Source organism: Bombyx mori, chromosome 10, assembly GCF_030269925.1.
Source record: "Bombyx mori chromosome 10, ASM3026992v2".
Lineage (NCBI taxonomy): Eukaryota > Metazoa > Arthropoda > Insecta > Lepidoptera > Bombycidae > Bombyx > Bombyx mori.
In genome coordinates, this window is record NC_085116.1 from 13,789,409 (window position 1) to 13,817,369 (window position 27,961).

Sequence of the window (27,961 nt, forward strand, 5' to 3'; positions counted from 1 at the left end):
AGAAAGAGTGAAATGAAATGAAATGATATGATATGGGATGAAATATAATCTCAGTAAAATGGTGGTCATTTACTGAGATTTTTTCAGTGGACTTTTTGGAGGATCTTGAGAAGTTACTTCCAGCGGTTTTGTTTCATTTTCCCACGTTTGAGCACTTTCACAGATATTAAACAGTTAATAAACCACTATTATTACACATTTAAACCTGAAGAAACACTAAATAGACATAATAAAACAAATCACACAATTTCACTTCTCGCGTTCCCGCCAAAAAGTCAGAATTTGTGAAATGTGTCACGAAAGTCGCAGCTTAAACAGGAAGGTGGGTACTTAGGTCTATTTTCTTTACTCTATGTATTTTTCCGTAAAGTAGAAAAGCTTTAGCCAAAGAAAATAAATAAAACGGGTATTAAGCTCTATAGTTTCTTAAAATAAGTGACTCTATAGTGACGAAAATACTTTAGTATTTGCATTTGTTTGCTTAGTTTCTGAAATAAAATTACAACATTAAACTTCCCATTTCAACTACCCATTCAAAATCATTTACGTAAGCTTTAGCTGAATTTCTTGAAAGATGAAACGTGCTACTACCAAACATTGTTTTGAAAACCTGCCTGTTGTTTGAGGCAGTGCCTCGTTCGTTTTTTTTCATTTAACATACATATTTATAAAATCAAAATATCTCCCATATTATTAAATTTATACATTGCTGGCATCTAATAGTAAGGTCATTAGCCCACTGAGTTTCTCGCCGGATCTTCTCAGTGGGTCGTGCTTCCGATCCGGTGGAAGATTCTACGAAGCACTGCTCTTGTTAGGGCCAGTGTTAGCAACACACCCCGTTTGAGCCCCGTGAGTTCACCTACACGTCAAGGAGAAGCTTATATAGCCTCTCAAGGCTATCAGCATAGGTAGGGAAAAAAATAATAATAGGAAGGTCATTTATGCCTTTGCGATAGAACTCTGGTGATCTAGATTCTACAAACTGTGCGAAAGCATTTTGCACTGCCTCCTGGAAAGAAAACATTTTATCACGTAGAAAATTGTCCAAATCACGAAAAAAATGGTAGTTCGTTGGAGCAAGGTCTGGCGAATACGGAGGGTGACGAATGGTTTCTAATTGCAGTTCCTGTAGAGTTAAAGGGGTTTCTCGTGCTGTATGAGGTCTCGCGTTATCATGGAACAATAACAGTGAAGATCGATTCATGAGTCGGGACTGTTTCACTGCAAGTTTTGCTATCATTGTTCGGAGTTCGGCACAGTAGACATCTGCCGTTATGACTTGACCAGATCGGAGAAAGCTATAGGTAGTGAATAACACCATGCTGAGACCATCAAACAGCTACCTAGCTTATTGGTAAGCTTTGCTTAAGGACACTGTTGCGGCGTTTGACCTGGGGTCAGCCATTGCATTTTTTGCTGATGCTTATAGTAAATAATTCACTCTTCATCACATGTCACAACTCGATCCAATATTCCTTCATATCTGTATCGATTCAATAAGGTAACACAAGTTTCAACACGCGTTTCTTTCTGCAGATCAGTCAAATCATGAGGCACCGATTTTTCATATTTATTTATTTTATTGATTTGACGCAAATGAGTATTAGTAAGTATTGGTAAGCTAACGTTAAACCATGCCGCTAATTCCTGGGTAGTTTGGCTCGGATCGGCGTCCACCATCTCTTTAAATTCATTGCTATTCACATGTGTGGGCAGTCTTCCACGTGGTTCGTTCTTCAAAATTTCCATCGCGAAAGCGTTTAAACCAAAATCACACGGCTCCTTCATTAGTCCCCTCTCCAAACGCAACATTGCGAGCTGTTTCTGCAGCGTTAGTTCCGCGTCAGTTCACTCGTATTCAAAAATCACTCGAAGTATCTGGTACTAGTCCGCGATAGCGAACTGGGGGCCCAAGAATGAAATTTAGGACCCTACCCACTAAGCGACTTCCCTGCACTTTTTCCGACTTCCCTGCACTTTTTCCGACTTCCCTGCACTTTTTCCTCAGCGTCCGATCCCCTCGAGGTCAGAAGCCGGGTCAGTTAAGGGGTTACCGTGGTCAACACTACAACCAGACAGCGCAGCTCACCCCAAAGACGTCTGGACCAGAACTACCCTGCCGGGTCGGGGACGCGCTTTACTGACATAGGTTGCTTTGTTTGTGTTTTTTCTCGACCCCGTACTAGTGCTGGCGCAGCCTCAACTCCCTTAGGTCGCCCCGTCACCTTCAACGGGGGAAGCCACTTCATAAAGGGCTGGGACGTATGTCGTATACGATGGCGACGCCGACGTATCGGTACGGAAAGGGAAGAGCTCTCCCTCTGTCATCCCTCATAGGTGAGCTCACGGGGCTCAAACCTGACGACGTTTCTAACACGAACCCTAACAAGAGCCATGCTTCGCAGAACTACCACCGGATCTGAAACGCGACCACCTGCGAAGATCCGGTGAGAAACTCAGTGGGCTGTGTCTGAAGGTTAATTTACTCGTCGAGCCCTTCGTCGCAAGAGACTAGTTCGACGAGAACGATGACCGATGCTTGAGGTACCTAAAAGCACTGTTAGTGGATCGGGAGGATCCTAAATGACGTGTTTTGGGCGACGTCGACTGCTTTCCATTCTGTCCGCAGGAACGGGAATGTAGTTACCGGCAGCCACGATGAAAGGGTTCTCGTGTCGTGCCGCTTTGTCGAAGTAGCGCGTCGATGCCGACTGTAGATACTTACTGATGGACTCTAAGTCCAGGTTGTCATGGAGGTTGACAGTCCTGACGAACCACGGGGCTCCGACGGCTATCCTGCAAAAACGGGATTGAATAATTTGGAGTGATTTTAAGTTGGCGCAGGCCGCGTGAGCGAACACTACACTTGCATAGATCATGACGGGAAATTAGAACCAAAACATGGCAAGCTTTAATGTTGTTATTATTTTTGACTTTACCAATTTCATTTTTATTTAATTCTACCTACTTTTGAATTCCGAACGCGGAAGTGAGTCTCGTTTTGCGTGTATTCGATTTGATTCTCTTGTCTTGCGATATGAGAGACTTGCATTTTAATTTAGGAATGCAAACAATCTAAATTATGGTAGATTAATCGCCAATATTGTATCAAGTGAAGTGTAGTTCAAATATGGCCTCGCGGGGAGACAAAGGGAATGGAAATGGCGAGGAGCAAATTGTGGAGGTAAATCGATGTGGCCTACATTTTGTATAACAAGTAAATGGATAGTTAGAGAGTAATCATATGCTACAATTATTCCAGACGTTAGCTGAAGTGTTCCGCTGCTTCATCTGTATGGAGAAGCTGGTGGATGCACATCTGTGTCCACACTGCTCAAAGTTGTGTTGTTATGCTTGTGTGCGGCGTTGGTTGACGGAGCAACGCTCCCAATGTCCTCACTGTCGAGCTGCACTACACCTACATGAGTTGGTGAATTGTCGCTGGGTTGAAGAGGTCACTCAGCAAATAGAGACCATGCAACAAACTAACACCGCCAGCCACCGTGAGAATTATCGTGATAGGTAAATTGGTCAAAAAAAAAAACAATAAATTGGCTATTTACTATGTCATATTGTCTAAAAAACAATTTTTAAAACTGAGTAAACAACTTACAGATGCCCTAATCATCAAGAAAAACTTACTGTCTATTGCTGGACGTGTCGTCGCTGTATATGTCATCAGTGCGCTCTCTGGGGTGGCACCCATTCGGGGCACACCTTCAAACCGCTGGAAGAGGTATATGAGCAACATGTTACTCAGATACGTGATGAAGTCACTCAACTGCGGAGAAGGCTTATGGAGCTAATTAGCCTTGTCCAGGATGTTGTAAGTACATTTAATGATATCAAATGTTAATGCCCAAAGATACACCATTATTAATTAGCTGCATATTTAGTATAGGGCAATATATTGTTAAATTCATTGTATTATTATATGTATACTGAATATAAATATTAATATTGCCACGATGGAAACAGTAGTCTTTTTATATAATTTTGCAACCTTGATTCATTAAAGTTTTTATGAAATGAAAATCTGGTGGTAGGACCTCTTTTGAGTCCGCACGGGTGGGTACCACCACCCTGCCTATTTCTGCCGTGAAGCAGTAATGCGTTTCGGTTTGAAGGCTGGGGCAGCCGTTGTAACTATACTTGAGACCTTAGAACTTATATCTGGAGGTGGGTGGCGCATTTACGTCGTAAATATCTATGGGCTCCAGTAACCACTTAACACCAGGTAGGCTGCGAGTTCGTCCAACCATAAAGCAATAAAAAAAAAAAAGCTTTGTGTGTGTCCTCATGATTAATGTGCCCATGGATACATAAGGATAAACATAAAATTTTCACATGATTGCAACCTTATCTCTTTTCTCATATGATACATGCATACAGGAAACAAGTACACAAAAACAACAATAAATAGATCTTGTAGAATAAACATATTTCAATACAAAACCTTGTTTAGGAACGCAATGTAGAATCAGTGAGAGCAGCAAAAGATGAACGAGTGCGTGAGATTCGCAATGCCGTTGAGCTGATGATCTCCAGATTGGATTCTGCATTGAAGGCTAAACTGCTTACTTTAATGGGACAGAAGAATAGCCTCACTCAGGAGACGGAGCAGCTTGAACATTTGCTACAGGAGATTGAACATCAACTACATACTAGTACAAGGTATCATAACCAATTTTTAAGCTGTTGATTCAAAATACACTATTTTCTAAAGGAAGAAAGCTATACAAAATTAAAAAAAAAAAAAAAAAAATCTCTATTATTTTCAAACCTATGGTAACCTTATTATTCAAAAACCTACTTGATAATCATTTGTTTGTATGATCATGAGAGTTTAAAAATCAAATTGAAAGTGGTCTAATGATGTGCTGGGAGTTGTAAGGAAAATGTTATTACTCTGGGTTTTCTTCTCCATGACTATGTTCACTATGTCCTTTTTAATGGAACTTTGTAGGATTTTTACCATTAGGCTTTGGCTTAACTTATGTTACCACTAGTCCCAATGTCCATGAGTGACATTAACCCCTTGTGACATGGTAAGCCATAAATTTGTCTTTGGTCAATTATAATAAAAAGGTTTATTTTTTATTTTTTTAATGCTTAGGAAAATAAAAAAGCTAAGCAATAAAAAAAAAGATGGGTGAACGAGCTCACAGCCCACCTGGTGTTAAGTGGTTACTGGAGCCCATAGACATCTACAAAGTAAGTGCGCCACCCACCTTGAAATAGAAGTTCTAAGGTCTCAAGTATAGTTACAACGGCTGCCCCACCCTTCAAGCCGAAACGCATTACTTGCTTCACGGCAGAAATAGGCAGGGCGGTGGTATCTACTATTCGGATGTAACGGTGTTCGAATCCCGCAGGCGGGTACCAATTTTACTAATGAAATACGTACTTAACAAATGTTCACGATTGACTTCCACGGTGAAGGAATAACATCGTGTATAAAAATGAAACCCGCAAAATTATAATTTGCGTAATTACTGATGGTAGGACCTCTTGTGAGTCCGCGCGGGTGGGTATCACCACCCTGCCTATTTCTGCCGTGAAGCAGTAATGCGTTTCGGTTTAAGGGTGGGGCAGCCGTTGTAAAACTATACTTGAGACCTTAGAACTTATATCTCAAGGTGGGTGGCGCATTTACGTTGTGGATGTCTATGGGCTCCAGTAACAACTTAACACCAGGTAGGCTGTGAGTTCGTCCACCCATCTAAGCAATAAAAAAATAAAAACACGATGTTATTCCTTCACCGTGGAAGTTAAACATGAACATTTGATGAGTACGTATTTCATTAGAAAAATTGGTACCCGCCTGGGATTCTAACACTGGTGCATAAGTCAACGTGAATGCACCGGACGTCTTATCCCTTAGCCCACGACGACTACAAAAAGGTCACAACAGTTGAATTAGTTATTAGAGTAGATTAAAGAATATGCTTTATTGTAAACCGATTTAAAATCAATATGAATACAAAATATAATTTGTGGCCTTATCATTAAAAGAGGTTCTTTTCAGACAACCATCAGGTGTAGAAGAATCATCCAAGGAAAGAAATTTAATTGTGGAGTTTTTTATTTATATACATAGATAAATACTATATATAGTTTATTTATATACATATATAAAAATAAATTATATACATATATGAATAAACATTGATTGTTAATTTTTATTTTTTTAGATCAGAGTTGATAGCACGGAGTGGTGATCTATCAAAGATGATACATCAAGTGCGAAAGAAGCCAATGGCTAGTTTTGTCACTGCCCCCGTACCGGCTGATTTTCACAGGCAAGATCCAAATTATTCTCAAATAGTATGAGTAAAAATAAATTTCTCATGTATTGAACACTAAATAATTTTAATGAAACTTAGCCAAGTAATGTAATATATAATTAAAGTTTTTAAATCAGGCAAGGGTTTAGGCCACAGACTAAATATTGAACACTCTAGGTATTGCAGACGATCCTCATTTTCAGAGGATGTTTATCAATAACAGAAAATATCTGTTGAATTTTAGGAGGATCTAAGATGCCTCCCACACAACCAAAATAGGCACAACTTAATGTAATTGATTAATTATTTAGTTAAAAACTTCCAGAAAATATCAGCATGAGTAGATTTCCGTTGAAAGTTTTAGTAAAGAAAAGTAAATTGAGATATTTTCTTGATAGTGAAATCGTTCCGAGTTACGACAGCAGCACTTTCCCGCTAGCAAACTTCACTCAGCTCCAACACGCGGCCGCGCCCGTCTACTCGGCCCCATTACACGTCAACGGTCTATGTTGGAGGCTGAAGGTGTACCCAGATGGCAATGGTGTAGTTCGAGGGAACTATCTCTCCGTATTCTTGGAGCTCAGTGCCGGATTGCCAGAGACTTCAAAGTAAGTTTAAAATTATGATAGTAATTTCCTAACAGTTCAAGATACTTATGACAGTAAGATCTTATATGTAAACTCTTGTGCTGCTGTCGATATGCCGTTGAGCTGACCTGAAATTAAGTGTTTACTAAAGGCTATCCTATAGACATCCAGTTTCACATCAGGTTGAAGTTTTAATTGTTTTGTCCTCTTTAAACTGGAATGGCGCAGATGACTGAATAGCACCGCACCGGCACAAAATATAGTTGTTCCAAAAACTGTGGGAGCTCACAATACGCTTAGTACAACCAGATAATGTCTGTGTCGCAATTAATTAGAAGGCACCGACATACAAACAGGCCTCGTGCTTGTGTGAATTTGTTCCATGAAGGTGGGAGTAGTCAGGATTTTATTTTCCTACTTAACTCTCCCACTTATTCCTATTTCGAGTACTAATGGTTCTAAGAATGTTTGAATCATTTCATCTGTGCTGGTTTTAGTAGTTTTACCAAAAAAAAATCGTTTTTTTCAACTTTAGTCGAAGAAAGCTCTTCAGTAATTCCAGTAAATGTGATAATATATATATATATGCTGTGGGTGATATAGATATTAATATTAAGGCCATGATTATAGTACCAGTGGTTTTATCTGAATATTTCACACGTAGTGTTTTTGATGCCACACAATCGCAGCACGAATGTGATGCACCAAACAAAATATTATAGATTATAACAAAATAATTTAATAATGTTAACCCTGTATTTTGATTATTCCAAGCACTGCTAAGTTAAGAGTAGGCAAGAGGTAAGTTAAAGCTAAACACTGATCAATCCAAAGTTGATTTTTGCATAAGCGCTATTGTACATGTTGGCAAGTCAATGGCGGCTTTACCTCTAAACTTTTTTTCATCTTATTGCTCATCTTACTATTTTATTATTATCTTATTGTTTTTTTTTTATCTAATCATCCCTCATGTTGCTTTATTTTTTAATAAGGAAATCATTAATCGTTTTTTGTTCTCCCTAAAATGCAAATAGATTGTGACTGTCTTGAAATTTCTGAATGTTGTACAGATATATGTACTGCTTTTTCTTTGTTTTTTTAAATTGTTTATAAGTAAAAAAAATAATAGTAAATTTATTTTAAGCATAAGTAATGAAACGCTTAAAAAGTATCGCCGGAAACAACTAGAAAACTTATTGGAATTATTGTAATATAATAAATGAGAATTTGTTCTAATACGTTTTTAGAATACAATAATTGAAGACATGAGTGGATGAAGGGGATAATAAGATACAATTTGTTAATTTTACAATTAAACGGGCAACAAAGTTACTTGTACCTTTTCTTCATACATAACTCCTTAATCACATGCAATTTCTAAAAATCGCTTTTAAACCCGGAGTTTTAAGGTCTAATATGGTTTATAGGCACATAACACCTGCATTCAATGTAAACAACTAAAAAAAAACTTAAAATTGGTACTTAACTCCTTCATCCACTCTTCGTCTCCAATTTTAATAATTTTGGGTTTATTGTTGTAAACTGTGGAAATTTCTCGAATAGGTATGAGTATCGAGTGGAAATGTTGCACCAAGTGTCGCGCGACCCCTCCAAGAACATTGTAAGGGAATTCGCGTCCGACTTTGAAGTCGGCGAATGTTGGGGCTACAATCGTTTCTTCAGACTTGATCTGTTGGCCAGCGAGGGGTACTTGAACCCAGAAACCGATACCTTAATATTGAGGTAAGTTTATTATAAAAAATATATATTTCGGAGCGGACTATTACTACACTATTGGTCACTCATTGTGGGCTCAATGCGATAATGTTCCTCATGTTTAGAGTTTAAAATTGATCACATAACACAGTTCTCAGATTAACTCAATAATAACGGGGTAATGCAGTCTATTTGCCATTTTTATTTTGGTCTAACCAAGACAATGTCTGTGTATCGTAAAAAGACAACTCAAGATCCGAACACAACGTATATAATCACAGTCCGGGTTCAGTTCTCACGGGCGACCTTTAACATTTCTATTACCCTTGTAGGCAGACGTGCATACGACCCACCTGATGGTGAGTGGTTACCGTCGCTCAAGGACTTCAGCAATGCCAGGGGCAGAGCCAAGCCGCTGCCTACAATTGTATGCAGATTTCAGATAATTTTATAGACGGAATAACTCGTTGCTCGCTACGACTATACGTAGTTCAAGTGATGATTGTAACAGGTTCCAAGTACGTCCGCCTACGTTCTATCAACGTTGCCGCGACCAGCAGTGGTACATAAACCAACTGATTACAATGCAGAATCAACACGTACTGCAGATCAATGATCTCAAAGAGGTTAGTTCCCCTTTCAAGAATACAAATGTATTATTAATTGTCTATTTCATGTCTTACATTGTACTACATATTATTTAAGTATAGTTACGATAACTCTGTGTATTTGAAATGAATCAATTATGTTGCCACGAGAGAAAAGCATTTTTCGTTTTATTCTTACGTATATCAAAGGTTATCAGAAAGACGAAAATTGGCTTAGTCGTGAGTGCATTGGTTTGAAAGTGTAGAGGATTAAACGCAAGTTTGCCGCGTGGCAAGAATAAGCAGGATGAAAGTACCCTAGTCCGGACCTAATAGCTCTGATGCCGGTGTAGTCATCAGTCTCTGTGGCACAGTCTTTAATTGTGGTACAGCTCTAGGGGAGGTGTTCATTTTTCGCCATTAAACTTTTCGAACAACTTCCACGCTATTTAGAAAGATTCAAAATTTCCGTAATATCTCACGTCAGACCGTAGTATGAGCGCGTACAGAATACCATCGCGATGCGTATCATTAAGCGCACATATGCAGATGCGCTTCAAGTGAAACTCCTCCCCACAGCGCCTCTCGTTGGAGATGTCGCGGAACTCACTGGCGGCCACTCGCGCTGTCACGACGGGCACGAGCAGTTCGCAGTCCAACGCCGGCCCGAACGAGGCCGACAACCCCGCGCAGAACAACCCCGTCGACGGTAACTCTGTCAATGATGTCTTAGTGTTGTGGAAGCAATGCGGCCAGCACGGCGCTCTCAACAGTACGAGAATGTCTAACGGTGAGCAACATGCTGATATTAGTATTCATGAAACCCACTTAAAACTTTAGTCGATATTTTAGAAAGGGTCTTTGTGATCACAATAAATGTCGGGCTATTAATTAAATTAAAGTAAAACTTTTATTACATCGTCTCAAACTTTTTGTCTGTGTGTTGCATGTCGCCTGACGGTCGGTTGTGGAGTAGGGATAAATTGAAAGGCGCTCGTCAGAGCAGCCAAGGCCAATATGGCGGCGCCTATAGTTCGCAGCAGCTGATCGTGTAGTAGACTATTACTCATTTGTTCCAGTGCTCCACGCTATTTTGTTTGTTTTTGTCAGTGTTTAATGTAAATGTTGTTTGTCAGAGTTAAACGTCTATAATGTGAAAAAAAGTTTCACTTTTACCGTGGTTTCATAAAACCACACAATCTTTTTCTTATTATAATATCAACGTTTCGCTCTGTTATAGATATCCTAAACACAGCCATGTTTGCTGAGGACAGCCGTAATAATGAAGTGTCTAGTCAATCGGCCAGTGCCTTCGGCTTCGGAGACTACGCTCAGTCTATGGACACGAGACGAATGGCGCAACCTCACACTTTGCTCGCCCCTTATAATCTACCTTCTACCTCACGGTACGTTTCAATATAAAATTTTAAAATAAATATTGTTATTAATGAAATCTTGAGAGTAAATTATGTAGACTACAGCCGTAGCGTTTAAAAAAAACCAAAATTCTATTAACTTATTTATTAAAGAATTATAATAATTACAATTAATTAAACTAATAGAGCAAGAGCCCGCGACAGCCAGACCTTCGTTATTTTATAAAAGCTGAAAGTTTCTCTGTGTATGTCTCCAATACAGGTAAGAACGACCCGCGATTATAGAGTTTCGATTGTGGTTACTTGGGCAGGTAACAGGCAGTAAAGGTATATAAAATAGTACCTTAAATTCGTTAAAGTATAAAGGGTTTTTTTTAATATTTACTCCAGAATATCTTTAGAAATCACGATATCCGTTGCCGGACACTTTTTCCAGTTGTTACCCCCTGCCAGACACCCCTAAACTTTAATAAATTTTAATTATACTTTCGTTATACTATAAAAGCTAAATTTTATATATGTTACTTAGGGACTTATAAAAATATGTTACCCCAATAGCCGGACAGTTTTAATGGTTCTTACATCTTGCTAGACACATTGAGAGCCCGCTGTAGGTGCGAGCGCGAGGTAGCAACTGTTCAAGCGGGTGTGAGCGAGATAGAGTGCTTAGTCTATTGTGATCTTTTACTGCACATCAGCTGTCGTTTATAGGATTTATCCGTTCTAAGCAGTGATATCGAGGCGCTACTCGGCATGGGAAGCTCTGTCATTCTGGCGGGCGACCTAAATTGTAAACACATCAGGTGGAACTCACACACCACAACCCCTAACGGCAGGCGGCTCGACGCGTTAGTCGATGATCTCGCCTTCGATATCATCGCTCCGCTAACCCCGACTCACTACCCGCTAAATATCGCGCATCGCCGATAAATATCGGGCCTCGAATCGATCCGCAAACACATGAAGTCAGTGTCGGAACGTTACTTCGATAAGGCTATGCGTCATGATAATCGCCTTATCGTAGCCGCCGCTGACTACTCCCCGAATCCTGATCATGCAGGAGTCAGTCACCGTCGACGCCCTAGACACGTCCTTACGGATCCATCAGATCCAATAACCTTTGCATTAGACGCCTTCAGCTCTAACACTAGGAGCAGGCTTAGGGACCCCGGTAACCGTACTCGTCGAACTCGACAAAGAGTTCGCCGTGCAACCTAACCCATGCATCAGCCCGCTGAGTTTCTCGCCGGATCTTCTCAGTGGGTCGCGATTCCGATCCGGTAGTAGATTCATTCGCGAAGCAATTGCTCTTGAGTTGTTAGGTCTCCTTCGGAGGCGCTCGGGCAGTTGTTAGCAAATCCCACCCCTCCTGGCTGAGCCTTTGCTCGCCCACCACCTGTCCTGGTGAAGCTAGAAAGGCCTCCGGGCCACCAGTAATCTTTCAATCTTAAAAAAAGGATTTATCCTGCGTTCTTCAGGAAAGGAAAATTAAAACCATACAAAACATTTAAAAAATATCCAGAGTACCAGGAAGCTTTCAAAAATTTCCGTAACAGCGAATCAATTGAAAATTTAGATCAACAACAAAACATCTATAATAGAGGTCTATATGCAATGCCTACAATGTCCGTAATGTAATTGATATTGATGCTGCTCGACTTCAATTATTCATCGACTCCTATACAGTCTCTAATGTAAACGAAGCTTTTGACCGAAAGAAATTGCGAAATTTTGACGTTAGCAATCTACCACCTTGTAAAAGCGAGCTATTGCAGCAATTTTTGCGATCAAATTCTGTATATACCATTTGGAATAATGCTCATCTAAAAAATCCAACCTCATATGGAACCGGATAATGATGGCAGGGTATTGAAAGATGACAAACACCAAGATCTACTATCGAGTTATGTTAGAGATTCGCTCAAAACTCAATCAGGTATGTAATTATTATGACAAATTATTGTACATATTTTTTTTATTATTCAAATTGTATAATTTTTCTTAATTTTTTACAGAAACTGATGAATAAGGCGATATTGATATCGCCTTATTCATCAGTTCAATATCGACGACAATGAGGAAAATTATAAGAACGATTAAATATTTTTCTTTGACATGTAATATTTTGTTTGTACTTTATAATATTAAAATAACATTTTTTATTTTCTATAATATTGCTATGAACGTAATAAAATATTTTTTTTATTGGATATCTTAAAAGATCACAATAGACTAAGCACTCTATCTCGCTCACACCCGCTTGAACAGTTGCTACCTCGCGCTCGCACCTACAGCGGGCTCTCAATGTGTCTAGCAAGATGTAAGAACCATTAAAACTGTCCGGCTATTGGGGTAACATATTTTTATAAGTCCCTAAGTAACATATATAAAATTTAGCTTTTATAGTATAACGAAAGTATAATTAAAATTTATTAAAGTTTAGGGGTGTCTGGCAGGGGGTAACAACTGGAAAAAGTGTCCGGCAACGGATATCATGATTTCTAAAGATATTCTGGAGTAAATATTAAAAAAAAAAACCTTTATACTTTAACGAATTTAAGGTACTATTTTATATACCTTTACTGCCTGTTACCTGCCCAAGTAACCACAATCGAAACTCTATAATCGCGGGTCGTTCTTACCTGTGTTGGAGACATACACAGAGAAACTTTCAGCTTTTATAAAATAACGAAGGTCTGGCTGTCGTGGGCTCTTGGGCTATAAGATGCTATTGAGTGGACTTGGACGATGTCAGTACCGAAGTGGCGCCAGCGGGCCCCGGCCCGGGCGGCATAGCGACGCTGCAGTGTCAGCACTTGACGCCAGTCGCGTAATTTTCCATGAACATGGAATGAGGTTGCTGCGTCGACAATTTGTAGTCACGTACGCCACTGGTTGCTAATTGCGAAATAGCGAATTAGCAAAATGCATGTAACTAGGGTACGTAACAAGTATGCTTCCAAACATAAAACGAAGAAACAAACAGATGTGAAAACAGAAAAAAAAATAGTATTGCTATCGCTCACTTCTTCTTTTTTTCCTATTACTCTCTGCTGAGGTGTACGGCTCGAATCAAATTCTTATTCAATTCACGTAATATTTTTATAAATTTGTAATTTTTTTCCTACCTATTCTAGTAACCTCGAGGGGTTATTCTAGACTCACCGAACTAGTAGTTGTGCTCACGAGGCTCAAACCGGGAGTGCTGTTAACACTAGCCCTAGCAAGAGCAGTGCTTCGCAGAATCTACCACCGTAACGGAGACGCGACCCACTGAGAAGATCCCGCGAGAAACTCAGTGGGCTGTGTTTGTGGGTTAATTTACTCGTCGAGCCCTTCGCAAGCGACGGGTTCGACTAGGACGGTGACCGGATTTTTAACAATAATGTTTTTCAGTTCAGCAAACTCCCTTCATGTATCCGGCGCGGACAACATGGCGCTGGTGAGCTTGCACACGCTGCTCAGCGCCGCCAACACGCCCAGCCGCGCGCCCAACAAGCTGCCCAACAAAATGCCACGCACCGACAAACAGGTTCCAGCTAAGGACTCCACATTGACTGGTACACATCCTCTTAGTACCTTAACCTCTTTGTAAAATACTTAAAGTGCTTAGATCCCTCTGATTTTTCTATTTAACCTGTCTCTGTTATATGTAATATTGGATTTTAGTTGTTGATAGGAAGTAGAAATTTATGCGGCCTCAAGAGGCTACTAGTAGTAGCAGGTAGGAAGAAAAAAAACCAGTTAGTATAGGTGAAAAAAGTTCTTGGTAGTAAAAATTTGTTAGCAATACCCGATAGAAATATACTGATAAAAACTGATATGAAAATAATTTGCAGCCGTGGCCAGCAGTCCAGCAACGGAAATAAGTCAATCGGCCTCGAACGTGTTGCTGTGCTCCTCGATGTCGTCGCCGGAGTTGAACGCGGCGGCTCCCAGCGCGGAGGCCGCGTGTGCCTCCCACAGCGGTCGAGCCAAGACTGAAGGCGAAACGGAGTGCGACAACCGCAACCCGGCCCGCGGTGCGCACGCCGCCTCCGAGTCCAGCAGCGACACCGGGGTAACTAATAACCGCACTCATACAGGTTGTCTATAGAACGAACTCTATACGCGTCTATAGAAGTCGTCGTGGCCTAAAGGATAAGACGTCCGGTGCATTCGTATGTAGCGATGTAACGGTGTTCGAATCCCGCAGGCTGGTACCAATTTTTCTAATGAAATACGTACTTAACAAATGTTCACGATTGACTTCCACGGTGAAGGAATAACATTGTGTAATAAAAATCAAACCCGCAAAATTATAATTTGCGTAATTACTGGTGGTAGGACCTCTTGTGAGTCCGCACGTGTAGGTACCACCGCCCTGCCTATTTCTGCCGTGAAGCGGTAATGCGTTTCGGTTTGAAGGGTGGGGCAGCCGTAGTAACTATACTTGAGACCTTAGAACTTATATCTCAAAGTGGGGGCGTATTTACGTTGTAGATGTCTATGGGCTCCAGTAACCACTTAACACCAGGTGGGCTGTGAGGCCGTCCAACAATCTAAATAAAAAACTATTTGCTCACAACAAAAACTTATTATTGCCTTAGGCAGCCGAACATACATTTCACCTGGTGGCGAGTGGTTACCGTCGCCCATGGATTTCAGCAATGCGGGTGCTACAGTTAAGTCGCTGCCCACTGAAAACCTAAGCGGTCATTTATTCTATAGCACAACCTGTATAACGGTATGCTTATTTAAAGCTTCCAACGTTTTCTTATAGTCTCAGTCAATGACTACCATTTTACTGAGATTATATTTCAACCCATATCATCTCATTTCATTTCATATCACTTCATAATAATATTTACAGAGTTAATTACTACATTAATCAAATTACTTTCTCAACCTAATTTATCAATACCGTCCCACGCTGCTCTTATTAATAATGGCCAACATGGACAGCTACGTTCGTTTTTATCATTCATAAACTGTAAATAATTATAGCAGTGAATTATAAAAATCTTATTACTTGACACTGGCTAATGCACAAACCGTGCCGCAGCCAAAATATAAAGAAAAACCGTTGTCCTTTAAACACAGTGAGTTAATTTTTTGTAGTTATCTACATTGCAGGAGTTGATGTTCAGCGAATTAGAGGTATTTGCCGACGAGACCCACACCGTTCATGTCGACGAAAACTCGAACGAAGAGAATGACGTTGACGACGAGACCATGTCGGGTGAGCTACATCACTTTCACAACTCGATATCGTATAACTTAGCATTCATATAAGTACAGTAGGCGCGCGAGTTCATGTCCATCCTGAGGAATGCTGTGACCTAATTAATTATGGTAATGTCGATAATAACTACCGATTTAGTCAACAGCTGTCAATTTGGTTTAATGTAACTAGGTTGTTTTGCAAATTATAAAATAAATGTGATAAGTAATTACTTGTTTATTTCTAATAGAGAAAAATATTTTTTAAATTCCATTTTAATTACTATCAGATGAAAAGACAACCGACAGATCAGAGTCCGACATGTAAGTTTTTTTCTACCTGAACTTGGTGGAAACGGAGTAGTCATGGTTTATTCACCATGAAATAACACAATAGCGTTAGCGTAAATTTTCGGTATCGATAAGCGCGCGTCACAACTGCCAAAGACAACACTAGACGTCAGAAAAACGCGGGTAGGCGAGCGGAGGCGGGGCGAGCTGCCCCCGCGCGTCGCCTCTGGCCCCAATGGACATAAACTCGCGCGCATAGTGTACTTACTGCGGGCGTCATCTAATGCGTTGTTCTCTGAAAAAATATTAAGGTCACCTTTTGGAAATTGGGTACTGGTAGGTTTACCTATTTCTGAGCGATAGCTGAAGGTGTTGTTGAGTGATGAGCTGCACGTCTAGACTACTTGCTCGTGGTTGCGTGACGTCACACGGCCTATGCTTTATCCACGAGTAGAGCAGAGTAAAAATGTCGCGCAAACTGCATAACTCGATTGAACGCAAGTGTACACGTACACGTGAATGACGTCATTTGAGGCTAAATTAAACGGCAAGCTAGTGCCATGCCATATGCAATAAACAAATATATAACTAATTGTGGTTGGTATTTACTTACATGAAAATATATTTATAGGTTTTATCTGTCGTTTTGAGAGTTATTTACACTTACCTTTTGCAACGGTGTGTGATCCAAGTTGTACTTAGTTGACTATTGTGAGAGAGGGATAGAAATAGCTACCGCGTCGTTAAACCTCATCGTGTCCAAAGAGGTTTGGACTTTGAAAAAGCTATCCCTTGATATCCCTTCCTATGATTGCATGGCACAGATGGGTCGTCCGGCAGCGGGTGCTCGTGGTGCGACGAACAGTGCGTACTGTACTGCGAGGCCGCCCACTACCGCCCCCGCCACCGCTCCCGCTCCCGCTCTCGCGTCCGCTCCCGCGCACATCCCTATCCTCATCCCGAACACAACTGTCCTCACGTCACACATGACAATCAATAAAATTTGTTTTTTAAACATAATTTTTACAGTAATTTTGATACAAACTGAAGCGCCCTCTACGTGCGTATAAAAAAATGTAAAAAATAATCTTCGCTTTTCACAAGACTTTTCTAATGAATTTTCGTAAATTTCATAGTTTTGTCTAATACAGATATGATATGATTCTAAAATAAGACTGATTTGTTATTAGAGTATTTTTGTTATTTTCGTAAAACATTTCTATTTTGTTTGTATTTAGTATTTCAATAAAGAATACACACACATATTTAACTTTTCAATAATTATTTTAAAATACTCGAGGAGTAAGTACTTTTTTAAATGTTTTATGTAGTGGATTGGATCTTGAATTTAATCATTTAGAAAAATATTGACGAAAAACGCATTAGATGATTGCTTAATAATATTTTAAAGTAAAAATGAAAGCAGACGGTAGTTATAAGTACATTAACACAAAAGTACAGCAAGGTATTAAAACTACATAGAAATGGAACGCTGCTATTACAAATTCGCAAATTTTATCTTTTTAATTATTCGTTTCAAAAATGTTTTTTTAGTTCACGAGACATGCATTTAAAAAAAAATTTATTATAATTATAGTGATTTAGCGATAGCTAATGTTTGTTTTGTTTGTAAGGTTATTAATATTTTAATTATTGATTTTTAGTTGTGTCTTATACGCGAAATATCTGTAAATTATAAAACTTTAGTGTATTTTCGTCGATAGAATTACAATTTTAGTTCGAAGTAAAACAGTTATGTGTTGGTTACAGTTGTTTAAGAGTCACCGATGTGAATCACATCGGTCATCGTTCTCGTCGAACCCGTCGCTTGCGACGAAGGGCTCGGCGAGTAAATTAACCCACAGACACAGCCCACTGAGTTTCTCGCCGGATCTTCTCAGTGGGTCGCGTTTCCGATCCAGTGGTAGATTCTGCGGAGCACTGCTCTTGCTAGGGTTAACAACGTCGTCAGGTTTGAGCCCCGCGAGCTCACCTGTTACAGTCTACATTAGCTCAGGTAGCAAAAAAAGATGTGTGGTGTTGTGGGACATCGGATAGGAACGAAGTTCCTTATTATAAAGATATTAATTTTAAGTTCTATTCTAGGTATAAAGAAAATAAAACTGGAGGTTTCGCAACAACCCACGGTCATTCGGTAACGTGCGAACTTCATTCACGGTTGTTTGCATAAGACTTAGTGTATTGCGCAAACGAATGCTCTGAGATTGTGGCCAACGAATGATAAAAAAAAATGTTATTTTTTGTACGTTATTACAAAGTTAAATCGTACACTGTGTGCATTACTAATAAAAATCTTACGTTACGGACGTTTTTTCCCGGTTAGGGTACCCCTCCACATCGTTCCAAAATTATTGAATCACGTTTTAGAGCACCCTGTATAAGTGAAGTAACGTACTGGCACAGGCGAGAACGACATAGAGGGCGCCTGCGGGTACAGCTCGCGGGACGGCTCGGACATCCTGTCGCGGCTGCTGTGCGCGGAGGCGGGACCGGACCGCGCCGCGCTGTCGGCCACCGCGCACCACGACGCCGACCCGCAGCTGTCCACGGCCGCGCACACCGACATGCTGCTGCTCAACCTCATGCGGATCAACGGACTCACGCCGAAACCCTCCGCCAAGAACGGTCAGCCTCGCTCCTTATTATCATCAATGGTTCTTTGTATGGCCTAGATGTTGTGCATAGATCGTCAGTCGTTATGTGATTTCATTGAAAGATGTATGACGTGATAATCTATACTCTATACTAATATATGCTTTCCTAAAGTCACCGAAATGTGATGAAACTGAAGTCTGAAGTCGTCGTGGCCTAAAGGATAAGACGTCCGATGCATTCGTACCTAGCGATGCACCGGTGTTCGAATCCCGCCGGTGGGTACCAATTTTTTTATAGAAATACGTCCTTAACAAATGTTCACGATTGACTTCCACGGTGAATGAATAACATCTATACTAATATATAAATCTACAGTGGTTTTTACGGATGTTCCGTTATAACTACTGACCCATGCATCCGATTGACTTGAAACTGGGTATCCATGTAGAAAATACATGTACATAATGGATAGGTTAATATTTATATGAGTGTTGAACTCCATACACCAGTTGCGGGGGCGTTAATGATGAGAATCTTTGTGGGGTAGAGAAATAATAATGTTAATTTTAAATGCCCAGCGAAGCGGACGGGTACAGCTGGTTTGTGAATAAAATTATCATTTCACTTTCTATGTTTACAAAAAGGCGCTGCAGTTTTCAATCTTGGCTAGACAAATTTCAGGGACAGTGTAATGACCGATCAAAGCCATTAACGGCAGATCTTCCATTTATGATAAGAACGAAGTCAAGGTCTAAAGGATAATGCCCCTGGTGTACATGTAACGAGTGATGCCACTATGCCGGTGCTTAAATCCCGCAGGAAGGTTCCAATTATTGCAAAAGAAATTCTTACTTAGACCGACAATAACTTGTAAACCAAATTGAAGCCTTCAAAATTCAATTACCGGTTATTATTTGCCTTTTGCGCTCATACTCTGCCTATTTGTACCACGAAGCAGTGATGCATTCCGTTTTGAAGAGTGGGAAAGTCGCCAGACATTATATTTGGGACTTGGATCTCGTGTCTCTGGTTGGTTGGCCTTACTATTTCCGAAAAATGGAGTGATTATGTGTCCTTAATAATATTATCTCTTGCTTCCGTGAACTGAACGAAAAAGGATAGGCCTTATATATTAATGTACAACATCCAAATTAAATAAAATATAATAATCAAATACATTTATAATTTTCTTAAATATTCCAGGTCCGAAACGCAATTGGAACGGTCAGAGCTCCGCGGGGATTCTCAGTCGCGGCGCTCACGCCCCCCGCCCCCCGCGGCGAGGCACCCCGCTGCACCCCGCCACCCCCCTCAACCATCCCGCCTCGCACCGACCGCGGCGCACACCCCTTTCCCCTGGACAACTGCGCCACAGACGTCCTGGTAATTTAACTTCTATTAATTACTATAATATCAACTCAGTCCGAGTGACCGTGAAACATTTTGTTACAACCTAAGCACTTGGCAACAACTCACGCGAAATATCACATGCTGAACAATTTTATGAAACTACTCGCGCGCCACCTGCCTTTCGTTAGTGGTACTATTACAAAAGAAATATCCAAAAAAACAATAAAAATACAAAATTTCTAATGAATTGAATAAGCCGCGCAAAAATGGCCGAGATGAAAAAATCATCGACAAAAGTTTATTTTTAAATTAAATTCGATTAGATAATGTATACGCAGATTAGATAAGAGTGAATGTATAGCTAAAATAAAAAAAGTTATTATAAGCTCAAAACTAAAAAGGAAAAGAGTAGCGAGCCGAACGATAATAAAAAGTAGTAATCAATTTTATAATTAGGGTGGGGCAGCCATTGTAACTATACTGAGATCTTAGAACTTATATCTCAAGGTGGGTGGCGCATTTACGTCGTAGATGTCTATGGGCTCCAGTAATCACTTAACACCAGGTGGGCTGTGAGCTCGTCCACCCATCTAAGCAATAAAAAAAGATATATACATACTGTATACGCGCGAGTTCATGTCCATCGGGGCCAGAAGCGACATGCGGGGCAGCTCACCCCGCATTTGTCTGACGTCGAGTGTTGTCCTTGACGGTTGCGACGCGCGCTTATCGATTACCATAATTTTACGCTAATGCTATTGTGTTATTTCATTGTGAATAAATCATGACTACTTCGCTTCCAACGAGTTCAGGTAGAAAAAAACCTACTGAAAAAAGATATTGATTCCGACTCATATCTGTCGTTTGTCTTTTTATCTGATAGTAATTGAATTAGAATTAAAAAAATATTTTTCTCTATTAGAAGTAAATAAGTAATTACTTATCACATTTATTTTATTTTGTAATTTGCAAAATTATCTTATGTTACAATAAACCAAATTGACAACTGTTGACTAAATCGGTAGTTATTATCGACATTACCATAATTAATTAGGTCACAGCACTACCGCATTTCTCAAGATGGACATGAATTTGGACTTTTTGGTTGTAACGCGAGGAGTGAAGTTGTGTGATTTGTTTTATTTTGTCTATTTAGTGTATTCAGGTTTAAATGTGTAATAACGGTGGTTTCTTAACTATTTAATATCTGTGGAAGTGCACAAATGTGGGAAAATGAAACAAAGTCGCTGGACGTAACTTCTCGGGATCCTCCAAAAAGTTCACTGAAAAAATTTCAGTAAATGACCACCATTTGGTGAGATTATATTTCATCCCATATATCATCTCATTTCATTTCATTTCAGTTGATTAATGTCTCAAATAAATAATCTTCATTTCATTTCACTCTATATTATCATTTTTCATAAAAATAAGACATGACTTAAAGGTCTTAGTTACCAGGTCATAAAATCTCTTAAAAAAAAGTCGAGTTCACGCGCCTACTGTAGTTAATGTGTGTTGTTTGTCGTGAAATACTCATTTGTGCTCAATACAACAGCCAACCTGAACTACGGGCCGACCCCTCCCGGCACGCCGGAGCGCGGCGCGGTGTCGCCCGTCCCCGACCTGGCACTGCACGACTACTGGCCCTCCGTGTCCTCCGTCAGCGACAATGACGAGGTCGAATTCATTTTGGATTGCAACGTAAATATAACACGACCGATACGGATATGCGGAACGCCCTCTTATAATTCTCCCGTATTTCTGTTGTTCCATTGATGGCTTGAGCGGTGGTCGGTAAGACTTAGACTCGCATGAGATTTTTATATGTTTTGAGTAATGTAAAGTTTTGTTGGTATAAAACGTGTACAGTAGATTGGGGGGAATAGGGACTAGAGGTAGAATATGGACAAATCTGGGATGTCACAATGGTTTTGTTGATATAATTTTGTTGAAATGAAAATAACTTTTATTTAGTGTCTAAGAATATTAAATAGTTTAATGTAGTCATCAAAGTTTTGTAATTTAAAATTAGGTAACAACTAAATAGTGCCAGCCCTATCGAAAAACTATTGTTCCCTTAAGCGACCCGATTCACCCCACGCCTGGGTGAATAGGGACAAGTGAGTTCTGGTAACTTTTTATAATTATTATTAAATAAACTATATCTTAATGTAGTAAATGAAAATTTAAATTACCGGAACCATTATGATCTCCGTTTTATTACTATAACTACGAAAAAAATAAAATACATAAAAATCAATTTCGAACGTAAAAAGTGTCCCGATTCCCCTCAATTCACAGTATTCTAAATTTATTTTTACTCGTACCTAGCTATTTCCGTATATCTCTTCCTTGTGGGTAGACTGGACACCTAGAATGTAATTTTTTTTATCATGTACCCACCTCCTAGCTTGAAACATAATATCGTCCATTATACTATCATTTTGGTAAATGATGTTGTTTATTTTCATTAAACATTACGGTTTGGTAGATCACGGAAATGAGTGGACAATGTAAACTTTTTTTTCTCAATCATCAGAGACAAGAAACCATTTTCATTCATCCGTTACTTGTCATTTTTGTAAATTGTGTAATGTTTTATTTGTATTATATAGATATGTGTTGTTCTTATTAATAAGATATGAGGTATCGTAAGCGTAATCTTTGTGTTCACAAAATCGCGTTTGAATTGGACAATTAATAAAATTGAATTGTGTTTACCAATATTATAAATTCAATGGTAGTGTAAGAAGGGACTCGTTCATTCTGAAAGTTATCTCAACGTAAATGGAAAACAGTATTAATTCACTAAGCTTAACGCCAGTTAATGCTCATCCCTTTATTCAAATTTGCATTTTGTGAAAGACAGCAGCCGATTCAATAATATATATTTTATATATAGTTGTGTGAGCGTATGAATGTGTGTACATGTTCCAGGACACGTTGTTCGACATGTTGCTGAACAGCCTGTCGCTCGAGGGGGCGGGGGAGCCGCGCGCCCCCACCCCGCCCGTGCAGCCGTGGTCCCCCGCGCACCCCGCCCCGCCGCCGCCCCCGCACCCCGCCCCCACCGCGCCCCCCGACCTGGACTGACGCACCTACCCGCCCCGGCGCGGGCTGCGGTACCGGAGGGAATACTACCACTAGTCAACTCGACAACCTCTCTTACAACACCACGTTTGACCTCGTCAGGTGACATTGACCTCTCGACTAGATCGTCCATTTTATAAAAGCTTCTATGAATCTCTGTAACTAGTACATACAAGCGTTTGTCTTTGTAAACTATAAGTTAACTATCAGCAAATTATTGTTTGGACACGGTTGACTTTTACTCGAAAAAGTTACAAGTACAAAATTAACTATATAATGATTTGTTTCAAGGATTATAATTATTTAGGTTGTTTATTATGGAGTAATCGCATTTACTGATTTGTGAATTTGCGCGTGTATAACAAAGATCTCCCAAACGTATTTCAAAATCACATAATGTATGCCAAAAACATATTAGTGCTCGGGCGCAATTGCAATGAATTTTTCCTAACAAATCTCTGACAAAATACCCCGTACCGTATGAAGATTGTGATCGTTAGTTATGGATGAGTACTCGCGATAAAAATGATTATTACTTGTATTCAATCTTAACATTGTTCGTAAATATTTCCGCATCCCCTTTTTATGTTAACTTTATTTCTACAACACGCCGAATTCTCTGAACATTTATAGAAAAATCTAATCAATAATAATGTTACAGTACAAGTAAATTGTTTTTTTTATTTATTATACCAATATGTCAGGAAGGAACAAAATATTACGAACATACACATTTTACTTAAGACGTATAATTATTTTTTTATTTAATTATGTTAGTTACTTGGAATGTAAAATAAAAACATTAATTGCACTTAGTAGCATAATAGGTCTCAAAATATTAATTGAATTACATTTATAATTATAATGAAGTTCCTGCAAACTTAAGTCTTAGTGAATTTAAAATGTACCCCTACATTAAGTTTTATCATCTGGTTTATTGAGAGAACAATTTTTTTTTTCTTAATTAATATTCATAATTCCAGTTCAATATAGAGACGGTAAACATAATTAAAACAAATTTAATGGTTTTGATCTTGCGTTTTCTGTTATCGTGTCGCGTCACCCACCTGCGGGGTTATTCGTTGACATTTAATAATTTTGCTAACTACCGTCTTTTTTTTTAGTACAGTTTTAATTGTATTTACGACTTGCAAAACCGAAGATGATACTAGAAGGTTGCTTTATAAAAAGCCTATGGATGTAAAAATATTAAAGTCTAAAATAATAATTGCTTTCTATATTAATCAATGCGTATATAAAGTTAAATGACTTATAGTAGATTCATCGAAAAAGTTTAATAAATACGAGCGGAAATACCCCACGTATGACGTCACAGAATTAAAGTACATATTTATGCATAATAACGGTTACGGTGCTCTGAAAGAGTTTTTTGTGGTTAACAAAACAGACTAGGGAATTTAAATACTTGTTTAATGAATAGTAAAGTGTAAACATCGCGAATTAGCTGCAGTTTTGCTTATTGATATTTAGGATAGTTGGTGAAATCCGATATCCACTATGGAGCGTCTTTATGAGAATAGTTACACGTACCTGAGTATTGTTACATTCCCGTTCTTAAACCTTCTCGGAGGTTTTTTTTTTGTCTTATGCGTTATATGTTCTTGTTGTCATTCGTCGAAGTATAGAAAATGATCAAGGTGATATTGGAACGAGAGGGTAGTTTTTTTTTTAAATGTTTATCAACACCAAAAAAAGAAGAAATTTGAAATTGGACTTTATTTATATGGCGAATTAGGAAATCGCTTCGGAAGACGGAACGGAAATGAACGAAAAAGTCTTGTTTATTTAACTATTTATCGTTTTAGCAATTTCACTTTACGAGCGAGCAATGTATGTCGTGCAAAACTTGAGAGCCTTTTATTTGACACAGTTTAATGGAGTTCAGTTTAATACTGAAATTCTGATTAATAAGTAAATTACAACTCTCTACATTCTTTGGTTTTGTTTTGGTAGTTTTGTATTGTAAGCAAACATAGCTCACTAAATCTCAAGTTGACTAAAAAAACTTAATTTAAAGCAGTTTTACAATTTAATCTCGCCTTTTTTTAAATTGTAATTATATTATTTCCGAAATTACGAATAAATTGTATGATTTTCGTGGTCATGACGATTAATTAATAAAAAAATGTGAGATAAAATCATAAAAATAATGTTAATTATTTAAGCGACTCCCGAAATCCGACTTTTTTTCGTTATCACCGTTTCGGCTATGGGAGCAATTTTCTTAACATGTTTTTTGATAAATCTATAATAGGGATGTTGATTACTCACGTTTACCTGAACGCTTCGAAAAGTAACTCAGATAAATGAAATTTTTATTGAATGTCTTGTTGTAGTTTATTTAAACAGGTTTATTCAGTAAAGTAAAATCATTAACGTTTTTTTTTCGTCGACCGACTTAACATTGGCAACCCTACAAGCTCCCAACGACAGCGTTTAAGGAGAGGTATTTCGCCATAAACGTGCAATGATCATCATAATATATCTAAAGTCGATATTCGAAATCTGAATATTAATGATTAATTTAAAAATTTAAAAAAATGTAATTTACAAATTTAAAAAAATGTACCAAATGTACGACATCCCTAGCAAAGAGACTATAGTGAGTATATCTTGCGCTTTCATTAGTAGGAACGAAAAGACAGTCTTATAGTTAGAACACAAGATTATAAAAGATCTCTTTAAATATTAGGAATCTATATAATTATTTTAATTCAATTATTTTTGTAATAGTAAAGCTTGGACATTATTCGAGGATTTATTAGTTTTGTTGTTAGATTAGTTTAATAGGTCTGATATTATCGTTTAGGAGGATTTCGAGTGACATTAACAGATTTTATAGGTATGCACTTCTCTGTTTGTAATTTAAATTCAATTATAATACATATTGCATTTATTAATTTCTATTGAACATATTTGTCGTGAAGATGCGAGTAAAGCGGCTCTAAAACCAAAGTGACCAATTGTTTTTTTTATTTCTTTGAAGACTTATAATCTGCTGTAATATTAAACTAACTATATATTGTTTATTTAATCTTCAGCCTGCTTACTTTCAAATATTCTTTTAATTGATTGAATCAAAAATGATTTTAATATTATTTTTTTGGAATGATAGTACAGAACTTATATTTGTTAGTGAATACGTCAAATGTAATACAATATACTTGAGGATTCAGGTTATTGTTATTTTTGCACTTTCCGATTATTTGAATGGTTAACCGCCTCTGTCGTCACATGCAAAGGCGTCAAATGTAACTGTAGAAAATATTTAATAGGAGTCGCTGAAACATAGAAAATAAACTTTTTAGAAGTGTTGCCAGAATAGAAAATGTTTGTATCGACCGATTTTGTGCAGGTATCGTTCGTGATTCGAATATTATAAGATAGTAAATGTTTGCCTGTATATTTTCAGAGGCTCAATTTAGTAGGCTTTAGTTGTTGAATGTTTTAATGTTTGTAGTGATCTGGACGCTGACCAGACTTAGTTACAAGGTGTTGTTTCTGCTGTTTTTACACAACAAAATAGTAATTTTAATACTCTTAATACTTAATACTTATTACTCTCTAATAATTATACTCATGAAATGTTATAATATCGATTGAAGTTTTCATAATAGGGGCTTAAAAATATTTTAATTTAGTGTGCGTTTTGATGTTGACGTTAGATGTTGTTGAATCTTGACTTGTCCTCTTTTTCAATGTTAATTTCGTGACTGCCCTAAACGGACATCTGTTATGTGACTATACTTCGGTTTTAGTGTTAAATATTATAGATTATTGTTTATGAAAAATTTATTAACAATAATCTATAATATAATATTACAATATATAATACTATAGAAGAAGTATAAACAAATACAATAGAATTTTAATAGGCTGTTTGAAGTCGCTCACTGAATTTTTATCGTGTTAACTACGACCAATACGATTCCCTTGTACTATGGGACTCATGGGCTAACCCGTTAACCCGTACTTATTGTGTAAGAACAGCAGACCGGCACAATGAAGAGTTCAAATTTGTGTGATTATTATTGTTATATACCGTACTGAGTAGACGTGAAGCTTAATTAGATGTTATAATGATGTTAATAGCACGTTTCAACAATATGAAATCGGAAAAAATGAACACTGGAAACATTTTAAACAATTTCTGAAGATGTTTTGTTTTAATTATCAATAACCATCATCGCATCAATTGTTTAAAATCTATATGCGACGTGTTTTTTTTTGTTCGATTTATAAGAACAACTTTCAATGTCGTAGCTTATTTAAGCTGCTATAATGAAATCACCCAAAATAAATGAAAAACCAACAAAACGAAAAATATATGAATGAATTGTTACGGTGTAGTCTAAATAATTTTCAGAGGTCTCCCTCCTTCCTGTTTATATGAAGACATGAGTGGATGAAGGGGTTAAGTACAATTTTTAAGTTTTTTTTTTGTTTTTACATTGGATAAAGGTGTTATGTGCCTATGATAAACCTTAAGACTCCGGGTTTGAAGGCTATTTTTAGAAATTGCATGTGATGGGAGGAGTTATGTACGAAGAAAAAGTACAAGTAACAAAAGTTTGTTGCCCGTTTTCTCGAAATTAACAAATTTTATCATATCCCCTTCATCCACTCATGTCTTCAATTATTTTATCATGTGGTTGGTGTAAACTGATTTTTATGCCTGTAAAATGTACTCGTTAATATTATAACTTTGCTCTTGAATAGACGAAATGATTGTTGGAAACTTTGTGTAGCTAGGTAGATAATTTATGGAGAAATGTATGGATGGCGATTTAATTATTATTTCTTGTTCACAATAAAGCTCTTGTCGTGGATGT

General features: G+C 38.2%; 1 protein-coding gene across 7 annotated transcripts; it reads left to right on the forward strand.

Annotated features, from left to right (window-relative positions):
• Positions 1-2,840: 2,840 nt before the first annotated feature.
• On the forward strand, positions 2,841-27,958 carry LOC101744303 (E3 ubiquitin-protein ligase TRIM37). Of its 7 annotated transcripts, none has more exons than XM_012696594.4 (17): positions 2,841-3,187; positions 3,266-3,525; positions 3,619-3,829; positions 4,469-4,677; positions 6,198-6,305; positions 6,689-6,898; positions 8,441-8,620; positions 9,105-9,219; positions 9,760-9,970; positions 10,421-10,586; positions 13,953-14,116; positions 14,396-14,616; positions 15,657-15,777; positions 18,474-18,695; positions 19,869-20,048; positions 21,574-21,719; positions 22,956-27,958. In XM_012696594.4, the coding sequence occupies exons 1-17, from the start codon at positions 3,134-3,136 to the stop codon at positions 23,109-23,111; spliced, it is 2,934 nt and encodes a 977-aa protein (XP_012552048.1). In that variant the 5' UTR covers positions 2,841-3,133; the 3' UTR covers positions 23,112-27,958. The 7 variants fall into 7 exon arrangements, with proteins under 7 accessions (XP_012552048.1, XP_012552145.1, XP_012552089.1 ...); XM_012696691.4 differs by having other exon boundaries at positions 21,574-21,695; XM_012696635.4 differs by having other exon boundaries at positions 15,672-15,777.
• The last annotated feature ends 3 nt before the right edge of the window (positions 27,959-27,961 follow it).